Source organism: Leptopilina heterotoma, unplaced genomic scaffold (genome assembly GCF_015476425.1).
Source record: "Leptopilina heterotoma isolate Lh14 unplaced genomic scaffold, ASM1547642v1 Lhet_81, whole genome shotgun sequence".
Taxonomy (NCBI): domain Eukaryota; kingdom Metazoa; phylum Arthropoda; class Insecta; order Hymenoptera; family Figitidae; genus Leptopilina; species Leptopilina heterotoma.
Window position 1 is genome coordinate 4,327,977 of NW_025111185.1, and position 27,547 is coordinate 4,355,523.

The window sequence follows — 27,547 nt, forward strand, 5'->3', positions numbered from 1 at the left end:
GCTTCAGTAAAAATAATTTTCATTGAAATGTGTCGGAGAATATAAATTCAACCGATTTTATTAAAGTAGAATCTAAACTACAGTCGTGATTGATAAGTTTTCAACTTCTAGACTGGTTTTCTTTTGTTTCGTTTATTAGAAGTTGTACGCATTCGTTTCAATATAAAAATAGGTGCAACAGTTTCTTTTTTTAGAGCACTCGCACAAGAGTTTTCTTTCTGCCACGATTTTTCCATTTATCAAAAACGAATTAAGTAACAATCTTGAAATTATTCGATCTAAATAGCACACTAGAAAGAACTATCTCTAAAGTTGGAAAAATTTTATTTAAAAAAATGTATACGTGTTATTTCTTACACAGTAAAAACTAAGTCTTAAATTTAATGGTGGCTAGTTTTAATTTTTGACTTATCTTAAGCTATCAACTTTATTTAATCATAAAAACTAACTGAAAATTAAAGTTAGTTGTACTCTTACTTAAATAAAACTCAGTTTGTAATTTATTTGTAATACACCGGACTTAATTTCAGATCCAATGGTATTATTAAAAAGTAAGATGAAATTAACTTCTAATAAGGTACGCTAACAGCTGACTGTAAGTCTGGCGAGGCTGAAACAGTTGATTGTGACGTCACAAGGGACGCAATTTGCAAACGTGAAAAGTCTGAATAGCGCGTCGCGTCGCCGGTTTATACTTTTGACTCGTGTTTTATTAATAATATATAAGTCCATAAATTATATTTATAATTGGTGAATCTTAGACAGAAAGTTTAGTTTTATTAGTATGTTAATATTTTAATTCGATTATAAATAATAGTTTATAAACATTTTATAATCTTAATTTCACCTAATATATATGTGCATTAGCATTTAATTCTTTATCTTAAAGAGAGAAATTTCCACTGATAGTTTTAATAATTGTTGTTTGTTATAAGAAATTAAATGTGACATATGTTTATTTTATTTATTTATTTATTTACACGGGTCTTGCCCTTTCGTACAAAAGTACTAAATATAACAAAAAATAATATTAGCTTATTACGCAAAGTGAAGACACATCATTTATGTTGAGCAAAAAATTTTGTCTCTCAAACCATTTATAAAAACGCTTAAAGATATGCCATAAAAATCGATATTTTAATAAAATTCAAGAATATGAACATACACTGTAAAAACAAAGTCTTTCTTTAAGGCGGTGTCAAAGTCGATTGGATTTTTGCATTGAGCTTCAATGGAAAAATCGCATCGACTTTTACACCGCCTTTAATGGGGTCGTACACATAATAAGTCACGCAATTTTTGACCATTTTTAACCCCTCCCTCCCCCTATGTCACACTTCGTCACAAATCTTGAACCCCCCCCCTTCCCCTACGTCACGTCACAAACATAAATTTCACTGCAAATTTTATACATTGGACAATATATATTATATCTTACACTCTAAATTATTGAATCAGTTAAAAATACTTGATTTACCCGTGCAGAAATTGCCCACCCGGGCCCAGACCCCGCATGAAACAGGGAACCCGACCGGGCCCGGTCTGGGAGCTCGGCAAATCGGGGGCAAATCGGGCTTTTGCCATGGCCCCGGTCGGTTTTATTGTTTCACCCCGGTTTAGGGAAGCCCGTTCTGGGCCCGGCCAGGCCCCTGCCAAAATTTCTACACGGGTAGAAGCAAAAAGTCAGTCACTAATTCAAACAGTAATATTTTTTTCTGACAATTAGTTAAAAATAACTGATGTTTCAATACAATTGTTTTTGATTGATTCAATTAGTCACGTTTAACTACCTATACATAGCACCGAAACTTTCCTAAAAATTTACTAAAGATTTACTCGCAAGCTTCGAAATATTTAAATGCAAAGTTTAGTGAAAATTGTGTAAAGATTTAAATATCCCACTTCAATAAATGTTTAGCGCGAAACTTTCCTGAAAATTTAACTTAAATTTTCACGAAAGTATGGTCGAAAATGCAATAATTCAAATGTTCAGGAAAGTTTCAAGCTATATTTTTAAGAAAATTTGACGATAGACATTTATTGGAGTGAGAAATTTAAATCTTTACACAATTTTAAAATAAACTTTGCAAGTAAATTTTTCGAAGTATGCAAGCAAATAATGTTTAATGTTTTTAATAATGTTTTGTGGATAATTTTTCAATTATTTTTAACTGATTAAGAAGCAAAAAGTCAGTCACTGCTGATTGTCAGTTAAAACCATGATTTTTAACTGATTCAAATTAAGAGAATATATTATTTATCATATTATAAATAATATACCAATAGATGTTAAACAGGTACGTGATAGATATTAAATAGTTTAAAGCATTTTTAACTTGTTTTATTTAGAAAAAGTGACATTGTCACATATAATTTCTTATAATCTTTGAATTTAAAAGATCGTGACGTAACACATGAGTTCACCCCCCTCCCCCATGTCACACTTAGTCACAATTCTCAGACCCCCTCCCTCCCCCTAGCCGCGTGACGTATTATGTGTACGGCCCCTAAGCTCGAAATTTGTCTTTTTTCAAGGTGTAAGCGGAAGACTCCCCAATTAATACAAGTAAGGTGTTAAATAAACTGAAATTCAACTGTAAGCTTGTAAGAAGGCTGAAATTTAGCTAGATGGTTTGGCTAAATTTTAGCCTTCTTACTAGCTTACAGTTGAATTTCAGTTCATTTAACACCTTACTTGTATATCAATTGGGGAGTATTCTTTTTAAACTTCTAATCATTACTGACATTCAGCCAATATGGTCTACTTCCGTTTACACCTTGAAAAAAGACAAATTTCGGGCTTAAAGGAAGACTTTGTTTTTACAGTGTAATACAGTGAAACCTGTCGGAATGCAAGTCGAGTTTTTAAATTTTATTACAGTAAACAATCCTTAAAAAATTGTTTGTAATATTTTTCAATATTCGGTAACTAAGTGAAAATAACTCATGTTGGAAATTTTTGAATACATAAGAGTTTCAAGAATAAAGTTGCATTCCGACAGGATCGACTGTACTGGAATATTTTTAGGAAATATTTTACAAACAATATGAATTTGAAGAAACTTGAATTAAAATGAACATCCAACTTGTCTTTTTGAAAATCAATTTGGATATAACTATGAGCTAAAATAAAAATAAAGAAAAATCGATTCATTGTTTTGAAATAATACAATTTACTGTCAAATCGAACAACTATATTTATAATTATATAATTGGCATTTATATTATTATACTTGAATATGGATGAGACAGAAAGAAAAATAATTTCCAATATTTATACGTAATTTGAAGAGAATTTTTTTCTCCACTTTTACCAATATAAATAGAATACATTCTCAAATTTTTAATGTCGCATATGAAATCACAATTGTCGAGAAAAGAATTATTTTTGATACTTTTACCAATATAAACAGAATATTTTTACATTTTGAAATGTTTAATGACATATAAAATGACATTTATCCAAAGAAAAGATATTGATTAATTTTGTAATGAAAATAGAAAGTTAATATTATTTACGAGAGGAAGTATTAATTTTCCTACAGTTAAAAATTTTTCACTCGAATCAATAATTTATTTTTCATTTTGAAAATCCATATATGAAATAATTTCTTCTACCAATGAAAAAATAAAATTGTGCTGACATTTACAAGTGGTGTTAAGTGTACAATCATTGAAACTGAAGAAGTCGAAAGAGGATGTCGCGATAAGTATCGAGGAGCTGAAAAGGTCGCAGCGTATTATACGATTGAACCCCAGTTCTCGTCCACTCAGCTCTAACGGTTCTCCATTTCTGAGGAAGTTTTCCTTCGTAGCTTTAAATCGAATAAAAGTCAAATCCCTGTGGTTTTGCTCTATTTGCGACACGGTAAATAGGAGACGGATTTTGATGCAACAGAAAGGCGGGACTGCGGGAGAAACAGACGGGAAAATCTAATAGATTTTCAGTAGAACTTGTGTTGCAATATACTTGGCACAAACGGCCTAGTATTGCGACACTTGAATTATGGCACCATCCGTATTATGTTGCCTGTTGGTATTATAACACAATCGCCGAAATCGCCGAATGTTGGCGTGAGTCTTGCGCGCTTGTGTCTGCATCTCAGGGCAAGACTCCCATGGAAACAATTAATCTAGCCCTCTGATTACTCCGCCGACTGTACCACCATCCCCTCAGCGTCCTGAAATGTCAAAACTCAAGATATTAATATGTTCTGCCGGAAGACTACGAATCCTTTCTATATACTACTTCGCTTCTCCTCCTTTGATTAAATTATTGCCTTTTCTTCATTCTTCATCTCCAACATACGATTCTGACACTAGCAGAGAACTTTTTCTCAAAAAATACTTAAGGGGTTACATCCAGGTAGATAGCCGAAAAAGTCGATATTTTAGGGATTTTTTTTGAGGAAACTATTGAGTATTTCAATTTCAAAATAATTAAACATATAAAGGGTAGAAAAAAGGGACAGACGCTCCGACAATGTTTACAAACTTGAATATAACTTACAGGGCTCGAATTAGGTCCGTAAATTCGCTTCAAGTCCTTTAAAGTCCGTTTTCTTTATAAAAAAGGTCCGTAAAGTCCGTAATTTGATTAAAAAAGGACGAAAAGTTCGTAAATTGTACAATATAATTTAAAGAATTTTAGAGAAATTACAAATGATTGCAGAAATTTAATTGTATTCAAAAATATTTAAAAATTCTCATCAAAATTTCAATTATCATTATAACCCAGGCGCGAGCTGACAGTGAGTTCAGGCTTTACGAAGCTTGATTGAGGCTTGGTCAGTATTAGTTGAAGCTTGGTGGGACAGCGAAAGCAAGGCTGCTTCAGTCCGGAATAGTAACATCGATGTAAACCTGACGCTCAGTCTTTGTTGAAGACTGGCGTTCAATCTTCAATCAATGCTGCGGAAGCCGAAAGCAGGACTGAACAAGACTGCTTCCACTGTTCCCAAATTTACACGCTTCTCACGCGTTCATTCAATATAACGTGAATATATTAATTATTATTATTAATAATAAACAGTATTGTTATTAATATATATGTATTTACACATTTAATGACAATAAGTTATTATTGTAATAATTATATTATTTTCATATAAATATTATATTACTAACAATAAATGTCATTTAACATAATAATATTGAAAAATAATTTTAGCAAAAAAAGACAATTTGTGATAATTGGTACATTTTTTAACTTCATTTTTAACAGACTTTTAATATTATTTACAAACAAGTTCACAAGTTTTTTTTCACAACACTTATTAATTATACAGATTAAATAGTAATTTTATTATTTTATGTAACGCTTATAATGAAAAAATCCGCTCGCATGTGGGATCGAACTCACGTCCCCCCGCCCCAGACGCATTCCGGAAGTCCTTGACGCAACCACTTAAACCGCACGGCCACTGAGTCTCGATGAGACCTCGGACTAATGTAATATATTAATGCCAGTGCCGTATACTTTGTTACTTATAAGGGCAAAGTGAAAACTATGACTAAAAATTTTACACATACTAATCCTGAATTATTTTAATTATTAAAAATGAATATTAAATAATTCATAATAAAATTGTAATCATTACAAAATTCAACTTTTAAAACATTTTACAATTAAAAATATTTATTGGATAATTTAATAAACATCGATAAATAATTGATATTTTTTATTATTCAGTAACAAAATTATTAACATTTATAATTAGATATATTAATAATATATTATTTAAATAAATATAATTTGGAATAATAATGAATTATAATGTTAAATATTATAATTATTATTAATTATAATAATATTTATTAATTGAATAATAATTATTATTTATAATTATAATAATTAATTAAATTAATATTAAAAGTTAACATAATTAATAAAATTATTAAATATGATGCAGTGCCAGGAATATTTATTGCACATTTTAATTATTATTTATTAATTATCTATAATAATTTTAAAAACATTTATAAAAAAATTTTCCATTTAACTTTTTTTAAATATGAATGTTACAATTAATAATATATTTATACTAAATAAATATAAATATTCATTTATCAATTGATAACTTAATGTTAATTATTATTATTATTTGAAACAATTATTATAATTATAATTATTATAATATTATTTAATTAAGTGAACACGGTAATAAATAAAGATAAACTGAATATTGTGTAAAGATTGATTCAAGCTTGAATCAAGATTAGATGTTCGAGCTTCACTCATAAAGATTGACCGAGTCTTGAATCGAGCATGGGACGAGCATTGGGTCCAATGTTGAACCAATATTGAACTAATATTGATTGACAGTGATGTAAAGACTGCTTCTACTGTGAGTTATCCACACTGAGCGTTCAAGACTCAATCAACCTTTAATCTATCGTCAGCATTGGTCTTTCGCGCCTGGGAAATAATAAAATTCTTCTCTGAAATTAAATTATTTTCCAAAATTTTAATCAAATTCTTGGCAAAATTTCAATTATTTTCCAAAATTTTCTTCAATTCAATGATTTTTAATATCTACTATTTTAATAAAATTTTCTAAAACAATTCAATTATTTTCATAAATAATAAAATTCTTTACAGCAATTTCAAATTTCTTCGCAATAATTCAATTATTTTCATAAATATTAAAACTCATTGCACTGAGAAAACTGGAGAGTCAAATTCAGAGGTTCAAAAAGTGTATGTTTCCTTTGCTTATGAAGAGAGTTAAATAGTCCTTCTAAAATAAATTTTGAATTGATAATGGAAATCTACTTGTATATTCTCTCCCATTATATCTGAGGGTTAAAAGTTGCGCAGAAAATGTGTACGATCTGATGCGCGCGAAATTATTTTTCTGACATTTTATGTATTTAATTTAGGGGTTAGGTTGCCATATTTATTCATTTCGCGCCGGATAAGGAAGGGATTTCTCAAGATGGTTAATTTGTCCCTCTGTTAGAGAAATGGCACGAATATCTGTCAATGGTGAATTTGAACATTTAGATTGTTATCCAATAGCTAACTCTCAAATATCAACGATTTGTCCCTCCAGATGTTTAGTCCAATACTCCAGTTTTCTCAGTGTGCAGAATTTCAATTATTTTTAACGTAATTTTAATCAAATTCCTCGAAAAATTCTTCAAAATTTTATTAAAATTTGTCAAAAGAATTTAATTATATTTTGTTGATAAAATTTTTATGAGAATTTAATTTTAAGAAACATTCAATTAATAAATTATTCAATTTTTGTATTTAAATAATTGAATTCTCGTAGAATTTACTAATAAAAATTGTTTTAAAAACTAATGTGAGTAAAATTTATGCACTTTGATTGTCCCAGTTCTGAACACACTTTGAAGTGCATTATTCTCATGCACTTTGACGGCAAAGTGTGTCCATTCTTATGCATTTTATATTTTATCCACTTCGAGTGCATGAATTTCACTCACTTTGATTTGTAGTGTTTCAGTTAAAATTTTAGACTATAATTAAATATTAAAAGCATTATAACGTAGATTTTTAGAAATACTTGAATTTTGAAAAGGTTTCAAATTAAAATCTTTGAAAATCTGAATTTTTCATATTTTTAACTAACAATTCTGTAGAATTAATTCTTTTGAAAAAGTTTAATTGAATTTTTTTTGGAAATTCTTTCAAGTTTTTATTTTCTAATATATATTTAATTGAAGAATTTCCGAATAATTGAAATGTTGTAAAATTGAATTGTAAACAAATGAATTTAAAAATATTGCCAAAGAATTTTTTCAAAAATTATTAAAAATAATTGATCTAAAGTAGAATTTTAGTTAAAAATACTTTAAAATAATAATTGAATTGAAATGAACAAGGCTCGATCAAGGCTCGAGACTTGGTTGAAGCTAAAAATAATCCTAAAGCTTAAGGCTCCCCCTAGGCTCCAGACTTGGTTGAATCTAAAAATAATCCTCAAGGCTCGCTCAAGGCTTGAGACTTGGTTGAAGCTAAAAATTCATCTGAAACTTAATACTCGCTGAAGGCAAATTACTTTTAACTGAATAAAAATTTAGAATAATGTCATCTTTGTTGTCCTTATTTGAATTTTTATGTTTAATTTTATTATCTACACGGAGAAAAATTTATTCATAATGATTACAATAGTCTATATTACTGTTCGGATATGTGACCACTTTTTGTGATGATTACTATAGCTGTTGTAAGGAGTACAAACATGAAGGTATCGCTTACAACAGCTATAGTAATCGTTCCTACTCAATTCTTAACTCATTACATAGTCTTCGTAATCATTCCAAAAAGTGGTCACATATCCGAACTGTAATATTACATATATGTAGACTATTGTAATCATTAAAAAAAAGTGTACCGATAAATGTTGCAAGTGTTGTTTTAATATTTGTGTACGGAACCCGCCATTGCAGTGCAAGTACAACTCGCACTTGTCCACTTTTTTTTTAATTTTATTTTTAAATTTTTGTAAAATTTTTTTAAAAATCTAAAAAAAAATTTTTTTTAATTTTTTTTTAGATTTTTTAATATACTTTTTGTAATTAGACTGTAAAAATATACTAATAAACCCATTTTTAGTTAATTAGATCAAATAATGTAGAAATTAGAAAAAAAAAATTTTCAAAATTTTTTTTAGTTTTTCCTTGACAACGATATGGTTATTATTACATAGCAAGTTCTCTATATTTTTCCTGTAATATTCGCGTTAAAATACACCAGTATGCCAAATTTTAGCTCTTCATGTTGAACAGTTTAGAAGTTTTATTTAATTTAACCATGTCTCGAGCTTTAAGAGAGCCTTCAGCGAGTCTTAAGCTTTAGGGGAATTTTTAGCTTCAACCAAGCCTCGAGCCTTGAGCGAGCCAACATTTTTTTACGCGGGTTGTTATATTTTTGTCAATAATTTTTAAATAGGTACTTTCATTGGTTCGAGCCCTGTACTTGGGGAATATTTAACGGATAGCCCTGAAATTTTCTGAGTGTATTCTTAAATACATGTATAATATTACGAAAATGCAATAAAAAATTGATTTTTTCAAAATCCTAAGTGGATGTAACCCTTTAAGAATACATGTTTGAGATATTCAAAAAATGTATACCGCAGATTCTAAATATATGTGCACTAAAAAAATTGAGGAGGTATGAAAATATACGTTAGAAATATTAAATTAACATGCTACAGTGGCATTTGGATGTCCACATATGCACATGGCATAATAATTTCTAGAACAACCGAGCAGTTAGCAATTTGCATTTTATGATGGTTCATAGAGAGAGCGTCTGGAAACAGGAAAAAGCTAATTCACTGAGAACCAACCATATTTCATATGAAAGAAACATTTCATTATTCATGAAAGATTTCATAACTGAAACTGTATTCCTTAATAAAGTGAACAGAAAAATATTCTTAAAGTTGAAAATTAAACTGAAAAGAACGATTTGAATTTATGTGTTTATTTTTACTATAGCAATTTTTTTTGGCAATTCGATAACAAGGAAATGAATTTAAACTTTGTTATGTAAAAGGAAATCTGTGAACTGACGTCTACAAATCGCCCTGCGATGAATAATATGTTTCTAAGATAAATTCAAACGAGACCTGTCAGTTCCATAACCTGAGATTCTTATGAAGTCATATAAATTTCTATATTCAATTTTAAAAATTGAAGGTTGCCTTTGAACCCTCATTTTATTGTGATTCTCATTGGTCTAAAGCGAATTTCTCTGCAAAACTTCAGACTTGGCAATAGAATTTTAAAATGGAATTTACATTAGTCCTGAATTTGCAATCTATTAAAAGGTGCTCTAGACTTCCTTCTCCTTTAATAAAAAAAGGAAATAAATATTTATATGTAGTTGAACAGCAATCAATTTTATTTCCCAAACTACTTGACTGGAAAAATTTAAAAACATAAAAATTGATATAATTTCCCCTGGGAAATAGAATTATAGTCTTTTCAAACATTAGTTTTCTATTTTCACTTGTAAGTAATTTGGCAGTTAGGAATAATTTATTATTAAATAATTCAAATATGTATCTTTTACCCAACTTCAAAGTCTTTTTAAGGATATCAAATTGAGACAAAAAAAAGTATCAAAATTGTTGTGAAGCAAAACGTTTCTTCGCGAGAATAGAGTCACTGAAAATCAGTCATATTTCACTGATTTAGTTTTAGAGAGTAGTTTTCGAATTCTGAAATGAATATTTTCATTTACAAAATCCAATGGATAATTGTTTTTGAGAAATATCTTTTCGACGTTGTCTTCATGAAAAGAGATTTGTGACAATAATAACTCTATTTAATAACAATATTTCCTTTTTGTTTAATTGGATGAACCAGAAAAGAAATTGATATCTCTATTCGAGATTGTAGTTTTTCGAAATCAATTCGTAATGAATAGAATTTAATAAAATTGAAATAAAAACTAAGACTCCTTGTAAAAAACTGCTTTTACATGTAAGAAAAATACAGAATTGACTAAAGTTTATTTACAAAACTAATTAATGCCAAAAAAAATTCATCGTTTGCTACTACTTTAAAAGTTTCACAAACATCGACATATATTCGATTCGGTTCAATAGACTTTTCTATTTTCTTCGTGTGCACTTGTGCAGTGTCTGTGTTCTTGTCTACGAAAGTTTCTCGTAAGGATTCTGAATCTTCATTCCTCTTCTATCTTGAATCCGGTAGTGTACCTGTAAGAAAATTACGGTTGATAACAATGCTAAAAGTATTTGTTTGTCCAAAGTAATTTTTAACTGTTAAATAATGTGCTATCATTCTTTATCTATTAAAAGATTCTTTAACCCTTTAATGGCCAGTGGTACACATACGTACCACCTACTTCAATAAATCATAACTTTATTAAAACTTAACAGATCAACTTCGCTAAGGTCTCATTTTGAAGGGGTGAGCGAGAGTAATAAATACATATGAATTACATTTTCCAAAATACTAACCTTTATGAAATACACCCCTTCAAAAAACGCAAAAAATGACAAAAATTTAAAAAAAGGTATAAATTCAAGAAAAAATTTTTTTTTTCGGCTTTCAAAGTAACATAAGTTTTAAAATATTATAAACTTTGTAAAAAAAATTAATAAGAAAATTTTACCTCAGGGTAAAAAAATAAATGAAAACTACCCCAAAAAAACGAAAAAATTTAAAAATCTGCTAAATTCGCCTAAAATTAGTTACTCGGGGGTTTTCGGGGTCGCTGTTTATGAATCCAATGTTAGTTTTCAAAAATTCAAAATGGCGGATCCAACATGGCGGACGATAAATTTAAAAATCTACCAAATTCGCATAAAATTTGTTCCTTGGGGGTTTTCAGGGTCGCTTATTACGAATCCGATGTCAGTTTTCAAAAATTCAAAATGGCGGATCCAATATGGCGGACAAAAAAAAATTTATCAGATTCGCCTGAATCTTGTTATGCAGTATGGGTGGTTTCGAGGGGTGTGCTTATTAATATTATCCACATCTGTGTCACTTAGAAACCTTTTTTATAATTTAGAAGCATTTAGAAGCTATAGATTTTTTTTATCATTCACAAAAACTTTTATCAACAAGGGGTGGTTATTTGACCATGGGGTTGTTTTTAGAGGCTGGTTTACATTTACTAGCATTACCTAGTCATCATACAAATATTTTTTTGTATTTTCGAAACGTATAAAATCTATAATAATTATTTTCTTAATTGTTCAAAACTATTGACAGTATGTAAGAATAATTATGAAATAGGGGTGGGTTCCAAGGGGGGTGTTTAACATTATTATCCATATTTGTGTCACTTAGAAATATTTTTTTTATAATTTAGATGCATTTAGAATCTATAGATTTTTTTTAAATATTTATAAAAACTATTATCGTCAAGGGGTGGCTATTTGACTTTAAGGGTGGTGTTCAAGTAGTTATTTATAATTATTTTTTATTTTTGAACAACCAGACAATATTTATAAATAATTATAAAGCAGACAGGAGCTAAAAAATATTCAATTTATCACTTAGATTAATTATCAATTTTTTTGGGTAGTAATATACGTTAAGGGTGGTTTTAAGGGGTGGAACATGTTAAAAAAAATGTTTTCTCATATTGAATAATAGAATAATCGAATTTACTAAACATTATACATTTATATTAACGGCAAAAAACTCGGCCATTAAAGGGTTAAGTGGAATTTTTTGTTTAAAAAACAAGAGAAAATGCTATGAGGACAGTAGTTGTCTTCTTCAGAAGTATAAAGCAAATTCGATAGAGTATAGGGCAAGTTAGGACAACATGGAGGACAACAAAACGGGCTGTATTCCGTCTGAATAATGCAGCAACAGTCCGTGGCCATGCAATATAACAGAGGCTCGTTCAATCTGTGCTTGTTGAACAATTCGGTAACACCCACGCATTAGCATTAATGTAGGATATCGGCCAACACCTGCGGTAATTCATAGGATTGCTCGGTCGTGTGGGATAACCTCTGATATACTCGTATATATTCTCCGCTGTATATTTATGCTTTATCTAACTGCATTCGTCTATCTGGATAAAAATTAGGCTTCTCGCTGATATGTCAAACAATTGCGTATTTCATTATAATTACTGTAGTTCTATCGTACAAATTCCTTCAATTTAGTTACAAAGCGACACATTTTTCAATAAAAACAAAATTTAAAAATATAATACTTACAGACTTAGATAATTAATTTCAAAAAAATACCAAAAAGTAACTTTCAAACTAAAAAAAAGTAGGGGAGAGTGGGGTAAAGACGCTATACGGGGCAACGACGTTTTTTAAATCTCCTTTATTTTTTGTCTATTTCACTTGGTGTTAAAAATTTACTTTCAATACAATCAGACCAATTGTTTAAAAAAATAAAAATTTTTAAATATCAAATATTTTAAGAAATATAACAAAAAAATAGTTTTTGCAAAGATGAAATGATAATTTTACTGAACAAACTCTTATTTGGGAAGAATTTTATTAAAATCTAAGAGAATAATTGAATTATTTCAAATTAATTGAAATTGTATTAGAAATAATTAATTTCTTTCGAACAATTTTATTAAAGTATTTAAAAATAATTGAATTCTTCCAAAGAATTTTATAAACATTTTTTTAAATAATTGATTTTTTCGAGGAATTGAAATTAAATTTTTAAGAATAATTACATTTTTTGAGCAATTCCTCTAAAGTTGTATTAAAAATAATTGAAATTCTGCGATGAATTTTATTATTTATTATGAAAAGAATTGAATTTTGGATGAATTTTATTAATTTTTTTTTAAATAATTGAATTGTTTTGCGAAATTTTATGAAAATAATTGAATTTCGAAAATTTTTTGGAGTAGCTTTTAATGGCTGAAATCTAAAAAAAAGTACTCAAATAGTAGTGTAACTTGAAAAAAGTAGAAAATAGTAGGTTTTATTAGATGAATGCGAAGTCTAGGGAAAATCGCTTATACTAACAGTTAATTTAGTTTAACGCGTGCTTTCTTGCTCTATCGTTATTGTTTTATCTTTAAATTCGGAAACAAGGACCCAAAATGATAGAAACCAGAAAAGGTTCATATAACGCAATGCTTCGTTACAACGATTTTTATTATTTTCGTTCCTTTTTGTTATTTTTCATAAGCTGCTAATGGGCGTATTTATTTTACTCGAAACCATACATAACTCGAGTTGTTTTCTGCTGGTACTGAAATCAGATATGTTTCTGTAATAAAGTGCAGATTCATCATCGACTCGTCCCAACGGGAAGTTGCCAATGTTAACGATTGGTTCAATAATGGGCCATGCTTGGTGCCCAATGGTTTTTTCTTGGCAAAACAATTGGCAACCATCATTGGACCACCAATGGTTTAAACTTGGGATGATCACGCTACTGCCAATGATCGGTAGCCAAGCATCGGGCCAATATTAGTTGCCAAGGAATTGACAAGGAAACAAAATCGATTTTCAAAAGCTTGATTTTTTATTGGCAGCCAACAAAAAACCAAGGTTTTAAAAATTGGTTTTTTTTAATTATTAATTAAAATTTATTTTTAAAAAATATATTTTTCAAAAATTTATTTTTTAAAAATTTATTTTTTAAAAATATATATTTTTTTAAATTAATAGAACATATTAATTTAATTTGTCACTTCTGGTAAAACAAAGATGAAAGACTGATAAATTCCCTCACTTTATATCTTACAGTGGAGGGATAACTGTGAATGTCTTTGCGAGAGAGGAGCAGGTACTTATATAGAGCCAGTGAAACAGGTCACAAGCGAGAAAAAATCACTAGCATGCACTCTGGCGGCGCTTGTCGGAACTGTTTTCTGGCGCGCATGCATATCCTGACGTTATCGACACAGCGCTTGGCAACCAACGTTGCGCCACTTCCGACAAGCGCCGCCAGAGTGCATGCTAGTGATTTCTTCTCGCTTGTGACCTGTTTCACTGGCTCTATATAAGTACCTGCTCCTCTCTCGCAAAGACATTCACAGTTATCCCTCCACTGTAAGATATAAAGTGAGGGAATTTATCAGTCTTTCATCTTTGTTTTACCAGAGGTGACAAATTAAATTAATATGTTCTATTAATTTAAAAAAATATATATTTTTGAAAAATATATTTTTTTAAAATTAATTTTTGAAAAATATATTTTTTGAAAATAAATTTTAATTAATAATTAAAAAAAATCAATTTTCAAAACCTTGGTTTTTTGTTGGCTGCCAATAAAAAATCAAGCTTTTAAAAATCGATTTTGTTTTCTTGGCAATTCCTTGGCAACTAATATTGGCCCGATGCTTGGCTACCGATCATTGGCAGTAGCGTGATCATCCCAAGTTTAAACCATTGGTGGTCCAATGATGGTTGCCATTAATGTTCCAATAATGGAACGGAGTTCGACAAGCATGGCCCATTATTGAACCAATCGTTTACTTCCCATTGGGGTGTGTAAGAACTTTTTGTTGTTTGAAATTTGAGTTTACCTGGCGGGAGAAAATAACATATTCCTGACTTTCTCTATTGTTAGCAGGGTACGGTGATTAAAATTGAAAATTGGTACGTCTGGTAAAAAATTCTTCGTCTAAAAATCTAAAATTCAGTGATATCGTCAATGAGTGTTTAAGAAAAGAAAAATTTGAAGTGAATTAGTAAATATTGTCTATTAGGCGAATTTTTGCTTATTCTATCCTTGATATAATATTTGATCTTAATTTGCATAAAGTTCAAATAGTGCCTACAGTTCGTTTTCACGTTTCAAGTACTTAATGTTATCAGCGATATTCGCTACTATGAACAACTGTAGGTGTAGTACCTGTACGCATTTCCATGAAACAATTATGAAACATTTACGACTCCCTCTAGGTTCAGTTGACTCTATAATTTATCACACGATGTTCCACTGGAACTGTATTCTTCCAAGAATTTCAATATTTTTAAATTCCAATTTCATTAAGATATTAAGAAATTAAGAATTAGAGATATTGAAAATATTAAACGATTTTTGTGAAATAAATTAATAATATTCTATCCAAAGTGTGTGTGACATTTGAAATAAAAATGAAATATTCAATTACAGATAAGCATTGAGAAATTAATTAGCATAATAATTATTAGAAGTATGTAAAAAATGTGATATAAAAAGCTTTTTCGTGATCACTTTTCATTTTAATCAGTGACAGTTAGTTGCGGGTTAAAAGCCGTCAGTTTATTAATCAGAATTCCCTGAAAATCGAATGCATCTGTCGTCTGGTCCTTAATTTATGTGGCGAATTTTAATTTGACAGTTGATAACAGAAAATTGCGCATTCTTGACACGTAGATAATTAAGCGCAATTACCAATAATAATTGCTGTTTAGATATGTCAGACTTTTAATTTCATAATGGATTCTTGATTTCATGAATAACTAAGAAATGATGATACGGTTTTTAGTTTTTTTGTAAACGATTCTTTCACTCAACTTTCACTAAAAATAAATTTTATATCCCTTTTAAATTGATTTTTATTTGTCAAAATATTTTTTGGCTTTTATCACACACATGAAACATGGGTATATAAACGAAACGAATTTCCGTTATAATGCAAACAAATTTCGCGGGCCATTCGGTTCGCCTATAATTGATTTACAACTACCGCAGTATCCAGTTTTCTCCCTGCTGCGCTTATGTTCTCGCAATAAGGCTCACGTTGAATGCGGGGGAACAATTTTTAAAGCTCATTAAGAGGAGGCAAGGGATTCCAGTAATTCCAGAATAAGCCGCCTTGATAATTGGTAAAAAGAGGAGGCAAATGTTGAAATTCGACGAATCGTCGAGAGAAAAAAAAATTTTGTCCATTAAATGAAAACCGTTTTCAAAGGTAAAGAAGCGTCGATTTTTTTGCGGTTAAGGTCTGTCTAAACTTTGTTCAGATTTCACTGCGGGAATCAAGTGCGCGCTTTTCAAAGACATTTCTTTCGCGAACTCCCCTCTTATCGTCGATGATTACGAGTCTTTAACGGAGATTTCCTCTTTCTCTTATCTGCACACTGTTCTCCAACCCTTCGTGTTGACAATTTTTTTCCTTGTAACAATTTATCTTATTTTAAACAGATTAACAGAATTTCTTGAAATGAAGAATTAATATTTGAAATGTAAACAATTTATACAAAACCTTCAATTTTCTTCATTTTTGACAATAATTTTTTTCAGTAACTTAATTCTTAAGAAATTATCAAAAACATTACATATTACACTTGAATGTATTTTATTTTTATTCTTTGGTGGTTAATAATAAAACAGAACAATTTTTTGAGGTTCAAATGTCAAAAACATTGAATTCAAATAAAGTAAATAAACAAATAAATATATTAATTAATGTAAGTAATTAACTATTAATAATTAACTATATTTATTTAATTAAAAACGTTAAATTCAGTGCATCAGAACAGCTTATCTTTATTAGTTCATAACCATAATTAGTAGAGGTATGCAAAAAGCTCGAAAGGTCGAGCCGAGCCAAACCGAAATTTTTTCGAGATGAGCCGAGCCAAGCTCAAGCCGACTCGATGTATCGAGTACTCGAAATTTTCGAGTACTCGAGTGCCTTCAAGTACTCGAAAAATTCGAGTACTCGTGTAAATTCAAGTACTCGATTAAATTCGAGCACTCGAGTGCAATCGAGTACTCGAAATATTCGAGTACTCGCATGGATTCGAGCTTTTAAATTACTAAAAAAACTATTAATAGGTAATTAGAAAATTTCGAATTTATTCGAATTACTGAATCAATAAAGTAAATAAATCTTCAATTTCAAAGTATATTTCAATTTGCTAATTTATAATAAATGCGAAATTAGTTAAATTTTTAAAAATATACTTAATTAATTATTTTTATAAATAATAAAATTTTTCTCTGAAATTCAATTATTTTCAAAAATTTTAATAAAATTCTTCGTAGAAATTCAATTATATTCAACAATTTTTTTAGATTCTCGTCAAAACATAAATTATCTCGAGATTATCTTTATAAGTAATAAAATTCTTTTCCGAAATTCAATTATTTTTAAAATTTTTTATAAAATTCTTCAAAAGAATTTAATTATCTTAATAAATAACGAAAGTCATCACAGAAATTTAATTATTTTTAAGAATAAATTTTTTTGCAAAATTCAGTTATTTTCATAAATAATAATAATCATCAGAAGAATTTAATTATTTTCAAAAGTTAATGTTGATAATATAAATGATCTTGAGAAGGTAAGATTTGAATAAAATTCAAATGTGTGTCGTTAAAAAAGCGACGTTTCGTTGGCTACGGTTTGCCAACCTCATCAGTCTAAATTTTGTTAAAACATCGAACGATTCACTGTCAACTGATCATTTTTATATTATCAACATTAACAAACTATGATGGACCCCAATGAGAAAAAGACCATTGGCGCATTAATGGTCCAATAATGGGAGCCACCATTCCATTATTGTCCCATTATTGGCACCTAATAATGGACCACTAATGGTAAAATCGTGGGATGTACACGCCGATGCCAATAATTGGCAACCATTATTGGCCCATTATTTGGCCAATAATTAAAAAACCATTAAGCCATTAAAAAACCATTAATAAAAAAAAATTTTATTAACTTTTATTAAATAATAAATTTATTTATTTAAAAATTATTTTATATATTATTATTATTTATTATTAAAAATATTAATTTTTTTAATTAATTATTTTGTAGAAATGGTTATTTCCACAAATATTTGTGAGAATGCTGCCTCCTTATATACTTTTCAAGTTTCGTGTTAGTTGCGAGAGAGTTTGAAACAACGGAGCGATGAGCGAACTACATACAATTACTTACCGACGCTGCAGAAATTATCATGTAGTAAGTATGTAGTTCGCTCAATGCCCCATAGGAGGGTGTTGCGTGAAACTCTCTCGCAATTAACATGAAACTTGAAAAGTATATAAGGAGGCAGCATTCTCACGAATATTTGTGGAATTTTATTCTGCCCGTCCTCTCCTATCTTTGCACTGATGGATGTGAGGTAAATAATTTTTAGACTCTGAACGAAAGGGTTATTCACATTTCGCTGTGATAAAAAATAATAACCATTTCTATAAAATAATTAATTAAAAAAATTAATATTTTTATTAATAAACAATAATAATAATAAATAAAATAATTATTAAATAAATAAATTTATTATTTAATAAAAATTTAATAAAAAAATTTTTTTTTTATTATTGGTTTTTTAATGGCAGCCAATAATGGTTGCCAATTATTGGCATCGGCGTGGACATCCCACGAGTTCACCATTAGTGGTCCATTATTGGGTGCCAATAATAAACCTAGAAAAACCAATGGCTCCCAATATTGAGCCATTAATGCACCAATGGTAGACTAATGGCTATTTCCCATTGGGACATATTTCTAACTATTTTCAATACTTTTTTAAAAATGCTCGTCAAAATATCAAATATCTTTATAAATAGCAAAATTCTTTGCTAAAATTCAATTATTTTCAAAAATTTTCCTGAATTCAATGGTTTTCAATATCTATACTATTTTGATAAAATTTTCCAAAAGAATTCAAATATTTAAAAAAAAATTTGAAAAAATTATATGAAATATTTAGGGTCATTTAGGGTAAATGTAAACGGAATATCCGAGGGGTGAACAACTTCGATATTCCTTGTACACTCAGTACATATTCACATGTAGGGGAAAGGTGTACGAGATGATCCCCTGTTGCAAGATGATCCTTTTGAATTTTGGCGAGCCTATTAGCGCCACCTTTTAGGCAAATACGGTAATACGTTGCCAATGACATACCTATGAATCAGTCAAACTGTCATGACAACACGCGTCATTAAAAAAATTCTACTGGAAAAAATAAAAATTTCATACTTTTGATCTAAGGAAAGCTTAACTTTGGGCTTAGATAACTTTTGTTGTACACGGAAAAAAATATTTACCTGGAACAGCGATAAGTTTCTCTAAAATAGCAAAAGTCTTAACTGAAACAACTAAAAATTTGGCTAAACTAGTGAAATTTATAGCTGTTCCAGGTGAATATTTTTTTCCGTGTAGTAGCTGAAATTCCATGTTTCTTGTACTCACGGCTTCAGTATCTCTTCAACTAAGTGTTCTGATTGGTATTATGGAATAACAGAGCTCGTAGGTTAAGCTACGAACAAATTACAAAATAGTGGCATTTGGGGCAAGATGATCCCTCAATGGGTGTTTCGTCCAATAGTTCCAAATAACTGTAGTAAACTCAGAAGCATTGTGTACGTAAAATTACTACAGTCGTTTGTAAATGCAGAAAGAAAGAGTGAAAGAAAAAATACGGATTTTTGTCGCCGGTTTCCCGTCAATTCTTGACTAATGGAGGTAAACTGGAAGGATTTTTACATACACAGACACACACACTCACACACTTATATATTTGTTGGATAAATATTTGAAGACACACACATGTTTATTTCACTTATATGTATAGACGCGGTTAATTAATACACTAATACACAACTGCACGCACGACAACGAATTTCACTGAAAGCATACATCTTTGTTTCCTTATATATTGAATGATGAAAATTAACAGCACTTACAAGAAAGCAGTTTACTTTTAACAACTTATTATAAGACATAGTTCTTGGGACAGGAATAAATGCAAAGTTTATTAATTTATAATGGTCAATTTCTGAGATAACGAACGACCTACGTTTCACTTTATATTTAATTATTGTAGATAATATCCAAATTTATTTTTCATACGCGAAACATAGTCACTGTCAATGATCGGATGGCATCGGCTCATTTACGGAGATTGACGAAGTTAGCAACCAATAGAAATGCAGGCGCCATATGACTGCACTCGCTAGCCACACTTGCTCACCAAAAATTACTACAGTGGATCGTAGGTTTTAGTGGAAAATGTTTTCATTTGTCAGATTTTGTCTAATTAAATTAGAGAAAACTATAATCAATTTTTGCTACATTTACAACTCTTACACAAAATATTAAAACTTGCTATTTCAATGTAGCAAATTTATCTATTTCTTTTGTAAATTTATCTAATTCTGTAGTACATTATGCTAAAAGTCCCCTTATTTCCGGTCATTGCAACCATTTTTAGTAATTTTTACGAATGTGGGTCTCTCCGTGTACAAAAAAAACTCGAATATGTTGATTTTTCTTTGAATAATAGGTTTTTTTCCTTAGGGGGATCATCTCGTACACCTTTTCCTTATTCTATGGGTATTCCCATGTTTTCCAGCATATATTCAGTATTCTCAGTATTCACTGATATTCTTTAATATTATCAGTATTCCCAATGGGAAATGCCAGTGTAGTGCCGATGTTCACCACTGGCTTAGTACTCAGACGATTGTTCGGCGTAGTCTAGCCGAGCCTCGACAATTAGTGCTGGCGCAGTACAGAATTTTTGTTTCGCCAAAGCTTGGACAAGCCTCGGCGGGAAGTGCTGGCTGAGTATAGAAAAATTGTTCACGACGCTCTTTGCCAACATTGCTTTTTTGACATAAACTTGAAAAAAATTATAAAAAAAGTTTATAAATGTTTATAAATATAAATTTATTGAAAAAAATTAATATTTTACTTTTGAGTTGTTCATTTTTTATTCTTATTAAATTTAATAATAACAATTTAACACAATTATCTAATTTTGAAAATAATAAATTATTTAAACAAATTAAAATTATAAACAAAATTTAAACTTTAATCTCAATAATAATTTGGTTCCTATTAAAATACTATTATACTTCTTACTATTAAAAATTTAGTTTAATTTATTTTATTTCAATTTATTATTTCTAACGTATCCGTATTTTTTTCTCATCTTTGACTCAATAATTGTATGTATGAATGATACTGAGATATTAATACTTTACTGTACACATGTGTCGTTAGCATAGTGGTTAGAGCATTAGTCTGTTAGTCCGTAGGTCGTAGGTTCGATTCCCCTCGTCAGCAATTTTGTTTATTTTCATAGGTTTGCGATATTTCTAGATTCCAATCGTTAGGTACTAAAATATGAAAATCTAATGCACACTTACTGTAATTGTTTATTATTTAATTTTTAAATGTTATAAACAATTTTTTTCTACTTCCTTTACTATATCCATTGTTAGTCTCCATCTTTAATACAATTTCTTTAAGAAGAGAAATATTTCATGAATAATAACTATTTATTAATATTATTTACCATTTTGTTGTTAAATTATTTATAATTATTAATTTACGACTAATTAATAAATAACAATACGGCATTTATTGCGGCAATATTCTCAGCCAGCACTGGTCCAGTGCTGCGCCAGCGCTGTCTGGCAGCACTGACAGACAGTACTTCGGCAGCGCCAGACGGCGTTATCATCCCAGTGCCATGCCAGTGCTGGCTCTCAGCCTTGCCGCCAGTGCTGCCAGTACTGGCGCAGTACTACGCCAGTTGTAAATTTCCCATTGGGCACTTATATTCTTTAATATTCCCTATATATTCCCATATATTCCTAAGTAATCTCTAATATTTTGACATATTCTATAATATTAACGAGCAGTAACAACAGTTTCAAGAAAACTGTAACATATTTTTACATTTGTCATTTTAAATTTATACGCGTAAAGGCTCCGGAAATTCAAAATTATCTGCTGTTTCGATACTCGAGTTAAAAAACAGAGTGCACATCATTATACCTCGACGTCAAACCTCCCGCTCAGATTGTCTCACGTGCCGGAAAAATGCCAAGCCAAATGGGCGCGAACCAAGGGTACTATACCCTTGGTCCTTAAACGACCGCCAAGCGAGGCATCTATCCGACTGAGCTAATCTGTCGGTTCGTTTTTCGTAAACTTTCATATTTTCCTGTAAAAATATTTTATAATAGAAAATAATTTTCATATCAGTAAATTGTCAGGGAAATTGATAAACTGAATCTTGTTACCACCCTGGGTAAGGTACTAACTACCTTTTGGTTATATGACTGCAAATACGTCAAAGGATTGACAGTATACGAAAACATCAGTTCTAAGACTTATTTTTAATAATTTTGTGAGGGTTATGACACTCAAAAATTTAATTGAAAGAATAAATTAGAGTTTTTGAAGATAAAATAAAAATCAGAAGCAAAGCATATTTTGAAAGTTTATAAGATTTTACCCCGGATTTACATAAAAGGGTATTTTAAATAAATTCCGCTTTTCTTAATATTTCTCAAGAAACATTGACTAATATTCTATAATTTTTCTAAATATTATACCTATATAATAATCTTATATTTTCAAACATATTCCCTTTTCTTCAAACATATTCATATATTCCTTGGCATATTCCTTTATATTCAAACATATTCTTCAATATTCTCCATGATATTCCTTTATATTCAAACATAATATTCTTACATTTGTCTAACTATTCTGAGTATTCCATATTCCCAAATATTCTGAAGTATTCCCAAATATTCTCAAGTATTCCTTGCTGGGAATATATTCTTCGTACGCCCTGAATGAGAGTTGTTCACCCCTCGGAAATATCTATTCTTCACCAAAAACATTAGTTTTTTTTTGTTAAAAGGTAAAACGGACGGATTTCTTTTGCATGAACTTGTTACTAGAGTTCCCTAGAAAAATTTTATGAGGTACAAAAAAATATTGATGCACCTGAATCGCCTAAAACTGAATGTTTACATTTACCCCGAGATTTTGAAATTTTCCTAAAATTCGGGGTAAATGTAAACACCACTGTAGTTAAGCGAGGTTTAAGAAACAAGTTATTTCAAGTATACTACTGTTTTAAGGGATGGAAGAACTGATAAAAATTCTTCGTAGATGTATAGTAAATCAACCAGTTGACTGATAATGTATCATATAAAATAAACAATCAACCATTACAAAATTAGTAATGTAAAAACTTGAATAACTTGAACAAATTTTAATAGATTTTCATTCAACTTGGTAAAAAGAAGTTTTTTTTTTATTTTGCTGAATAAGAATGTAAAATTGAATTTTTAAATTTCAAAATGGTGGATCCAATATGGCGGTCAAACATAAAATATTGTTAAAAATTGATCAAATTTGCTTGAATCTGGCTACTCGGGGGTTTTTGAGGTCGCTGAATACGAATCTGAAGTCAAATTTTAAATTTTCAAAATGCCGGATGAACCTAAAAATATTTTTAAAAATTGATCAAATTTTCAAAAAAAAAATTTTTTTTATCAAATTTTTTTTTAAAAAGGACTTAATTTCCTTTTTTATGTAATTTTACATTGCCAAATTAATGAAATTGTGAAATAGAAGCAAAATTCAATTATTTTCTTTTAAAATGTAGTTCAAGTTCTGTTTACATTTACACCGAGTTTTCGAATTCTCGGGGTAAATTTAAACACTTAATTATTTATTAACTAAATTGATGAAAATCAAAGTCAATTTTTGTTAGGGCATTAATAAGGAAGAATTAGATATGTTTGTTTGATTTTAAAATTTATTTTTATGCAAATGCGACACAAAATACTGAAACAGTAAAACTTTGCATTATAATCTTTTTGCATTAAAAGATAACTTACACTATGGCATTGCCAATTGTCAAAATAAAATATTACCCCAAATGACCCTAATTATTTTCACAAATAATAAAAATTTCATAGGAATTCAATTATTTATGAATTATTTATAAATTATTTATTTCTTTGCAATAATTCCATTATTTTCATAAATAAAAAAATTCTTTACAGAGATTCAATTATTTCCAAAAATAATAAAATTCTTTAATCTTTACAGAGATTCAATTATGTTCATAAATAATTGAACACTGATTTTTAATTATTTTTAATACAATTTTAATCAAATTCCTCGAAAAATGTAATTATTCTTAAAAATTTTATTAAAATTCATGGAAATAATGCAATTATTTAAACATTTGTAGACTAAATTCGTCGAATGAATTCAATGATTTTTAATCAAATTCCAAAAAATGTAATTATTATTAAAAATTTTATTAAAATTCGTCGAAAAAATTCAATTATTTTTAATACAATTTTAATTGAATTCCTCAAAAACTGTAATTATTCTTAAAAATTTTATTAAAATGCGTCGAAAGAATTTAATTATTTAAACATTTGTAGGAAAAATTCGTCGAAAAAATTAAATTCATTAAAAATTTGTTGATAAAATTCTTTGAGAATTAAATTTTAATTAAATGATTGAATTTTGAAAAGTTTTCAAATTAAAATCTTTAAAGATTTGAATTTTTGTATTTTTAACTAACAATTCGGTAGAATTTAAATTTTTTTAAAAAAATTTAATTGCATTTTTTAAAAATTATTTGAAGTTGTTTATTTTGTACCTATTTAATATATATATTTAATTAAAGAATTTCCGAATAATCGAAATTTCATAAATTTGAATTGTAAACAAATAGATTTGAAAATTCTCAAAGAACTTTTTTAAAAATTATTAAAAATAATTGATATAGAAGAGTGAATTAGAATATTATTTAAGGTCAGGGAAAAAGTCGAAATTCTCTCTAAAAATTAGGGAAAAACAAAATTATATTTTTGTGGCTACTCTGTTATAGTTAAAATATATTTTTAATTCATGCGATCGACTAAAAAATTAAGAACCTTATTACAAATCAATTAATTGAAGTATTAAATCATTGTCAAATAATTATAAACGAAAAAATATATTTTTATTCTTTTAGTGCCACCCAATATTGACGATTCGCAAAGCTCGTCCGATGCTATTGTCCGAGAAGGCTCAAATGTCTCACTCACTTGTAAAGCAACTGGAAGTCCAATACCCAGCATTCGTTGGAAACGGGAAGATGGTACAAAAATTGCGATCAACAAAAGTTTATCAGGTAAAAATTCCAATATTTCGATTTTAAACAATGTTAATTATAAAAAGTTATTTAAAACTCACATAATATGCTTGGAAACAATAATTCTATAACATTCAGAATGGTAAATATAAACGGCGGTATTTTATTTTTAAATCAAAATAGAAATTATATTGACGTTTGTTTGAACATTTTTAATGCATTATTAAATCTCTTTTGATAACTATTTCATGCGCGAAATTATTATTGGATAATTATTATTACTTTTTAAATATTATATAAGGAAATTAAAAGCGAACTATACTTTAACAAAAAGCTGCAACTAAAATTGGAATAATTAAATTTCCAATTTATCCATGACTAATATTAATTAATATATCTGCAAATTTATTTATATACTCCGAAAATAAATGTATTGGAAGCAATTTAAAACAGTAATTTCTGTACAAAGAAAGATATATTATTTTAAAATTTCATAAACGGATTATTAAATCTTATTCGATGCCTGCTATAGACGTACAAAATATTAATATTGTCACTAGTAAATTGCCACAGAGAAAAGAAGAGAATATGTTTATTTTTTCTTTTCGCTGTGACTCTATTAATATTTTGCAGTAAACATTGAATAAAGTTTAATAATCTGTTAAATTTTTGAATAAAATTTCTTTCCGTATATTATATTAATATTTACATTCTGCTCATTTCTGCAAATGGCACACAAAAAATATCTCATTTTAGTGTCCGAATGGGATGGAAACACTTTAGAAATGGCCCGGATATCCAGGTTAGACATGGGAGCTTATCTCTGCATAGCCAGTAATGGAATACCTCCAACTGTGAGCAAGCAGATCAAAGTATCAGTTGACTGTAAGTACAATATCTGCGTTTAACATATTTTAATTATTTTTCAGCGAAACTAAATTAACAAAATTTATTTTCTGACAATTTGGAGACGTTTTTAACTCCAAATTGTCAGAAAATAAATGTTTCCCTTATATGAAAAGAGTAGATATGCAAATCAGGTAAAGAAAGACATCCTTATGTTATTAAATAATAAAATGAATTAAGATTATAGTTAAAAACTATATATTTGTAATTTATGCAATCGTCAAAAAAAAATGAAATATTTCTTTTTTTTAAAAGGAATAAAAATTTTCTTTCCTTGATTATTATTTTTCAAAAGGGTTATAAGGTTTATGTAAATAGAGTAATTAAAGCAGTGAGGCAGAACATGACCCTAAATTATTCTTTACGAAGTGAATAATACTTTGTTGAATGGGGAAAAGTGTATGTTTCGAGAAGTGGTATCCACGTGTTAAGGGATGGGAACCGAGCAATTTAATAATGGAGAAAGGCGACGGGTGACAAAGCAAGGCTTTGAGTGTATTTCTCTCTCTCTCTCTCTCGTTTTACTCTTGCTAACATACAAAAATATACATCTATTCTTCCTTTGCCACCTTCCAGTAACAACAAGTGGAAAGGGGTCGAAAAGAAAGAGAGTATGCTTCACCCTCAGGAGACATATAAAACCAAGCGAGCTTTAGTCAACCACAACACGCTATTACTGTTTTTTTTTACTATCGCGTTAGACTATTGTTGTGTTAAATTTTACCTCAGATATCACAATTTCCTGAAAATAGCGCACGTCTTTACGAGTACTGAATTACTTTTCAAACTTGGAAAAATATAGCATTCTCTGATAAACAGTAATGTGTGGGAGAAAATTGTCTGTTTAGGTAAATTTTATTTTTCAAGACAGTAATAAAGTAATTTTAGAAAAATTATTTAAATTATTGTTTAGTATAACTACAAAGTGAGCAATGCTATAGCATGGGTATTGATGTTCTTTGCTTGCCATCACGGAGGTTAAGCATCGTTGATTACGGTTAGTACCCTGATAGGGACCCCTATGTCCTAGTGTTTAATTTTATAAAATTCAAAATGTCGGACAGAATACGGATTATTTTTTAAAAAGTCGGGTTAAATTGAAACGTACACAGAGAAAAAAGAATAGTTAGGCTAACTGAATAAATAGTTAGACTTACTATTTGGCGTAGTAAAATATGGGAGCACTAAGCAGCGTAGTGACATGTACTACTCCGTCTAGTGACAGTGGGTTTTGTGAGCCTAACTAACTGGCGTAGTAAAACATACTACGCCATTATTTTAGTTTTACTACGATGGGTAGTAAAGAACACTACGCCTTTTAG

At 29.0% G+C, this 27,547-nt stretch overlaps 1 protein-coding gene across 7 annotated transcripts in view; it reads left to right on the forward strand.

The window, feature by feature from the left end:
- LOC122511383 (lachesin-like) overlaps positions 1-27,547 on the forward strand; it is a 493,244-nt gene that overhangs the window by 279,331 nt on the left and 186,366 nt on the right. For all 7 annotated transcript variants that reach the window (XM_043626583.1, XM_043626584.1, XM_043626581.1 and 4 more), the window contains 2 exons: positions 25,200-25,358; positions 26,076-26,204. In XM_043626583.1, coding sequence (XP_043482518.1) covers positions 25,200-25,358; positions 26,076-26,204 — 288 coding nt within the window. The remainder of the gene's footprint in view (positions 1-25,199; positions 25,359-26,075; positions 26,205-27,547) is intronic.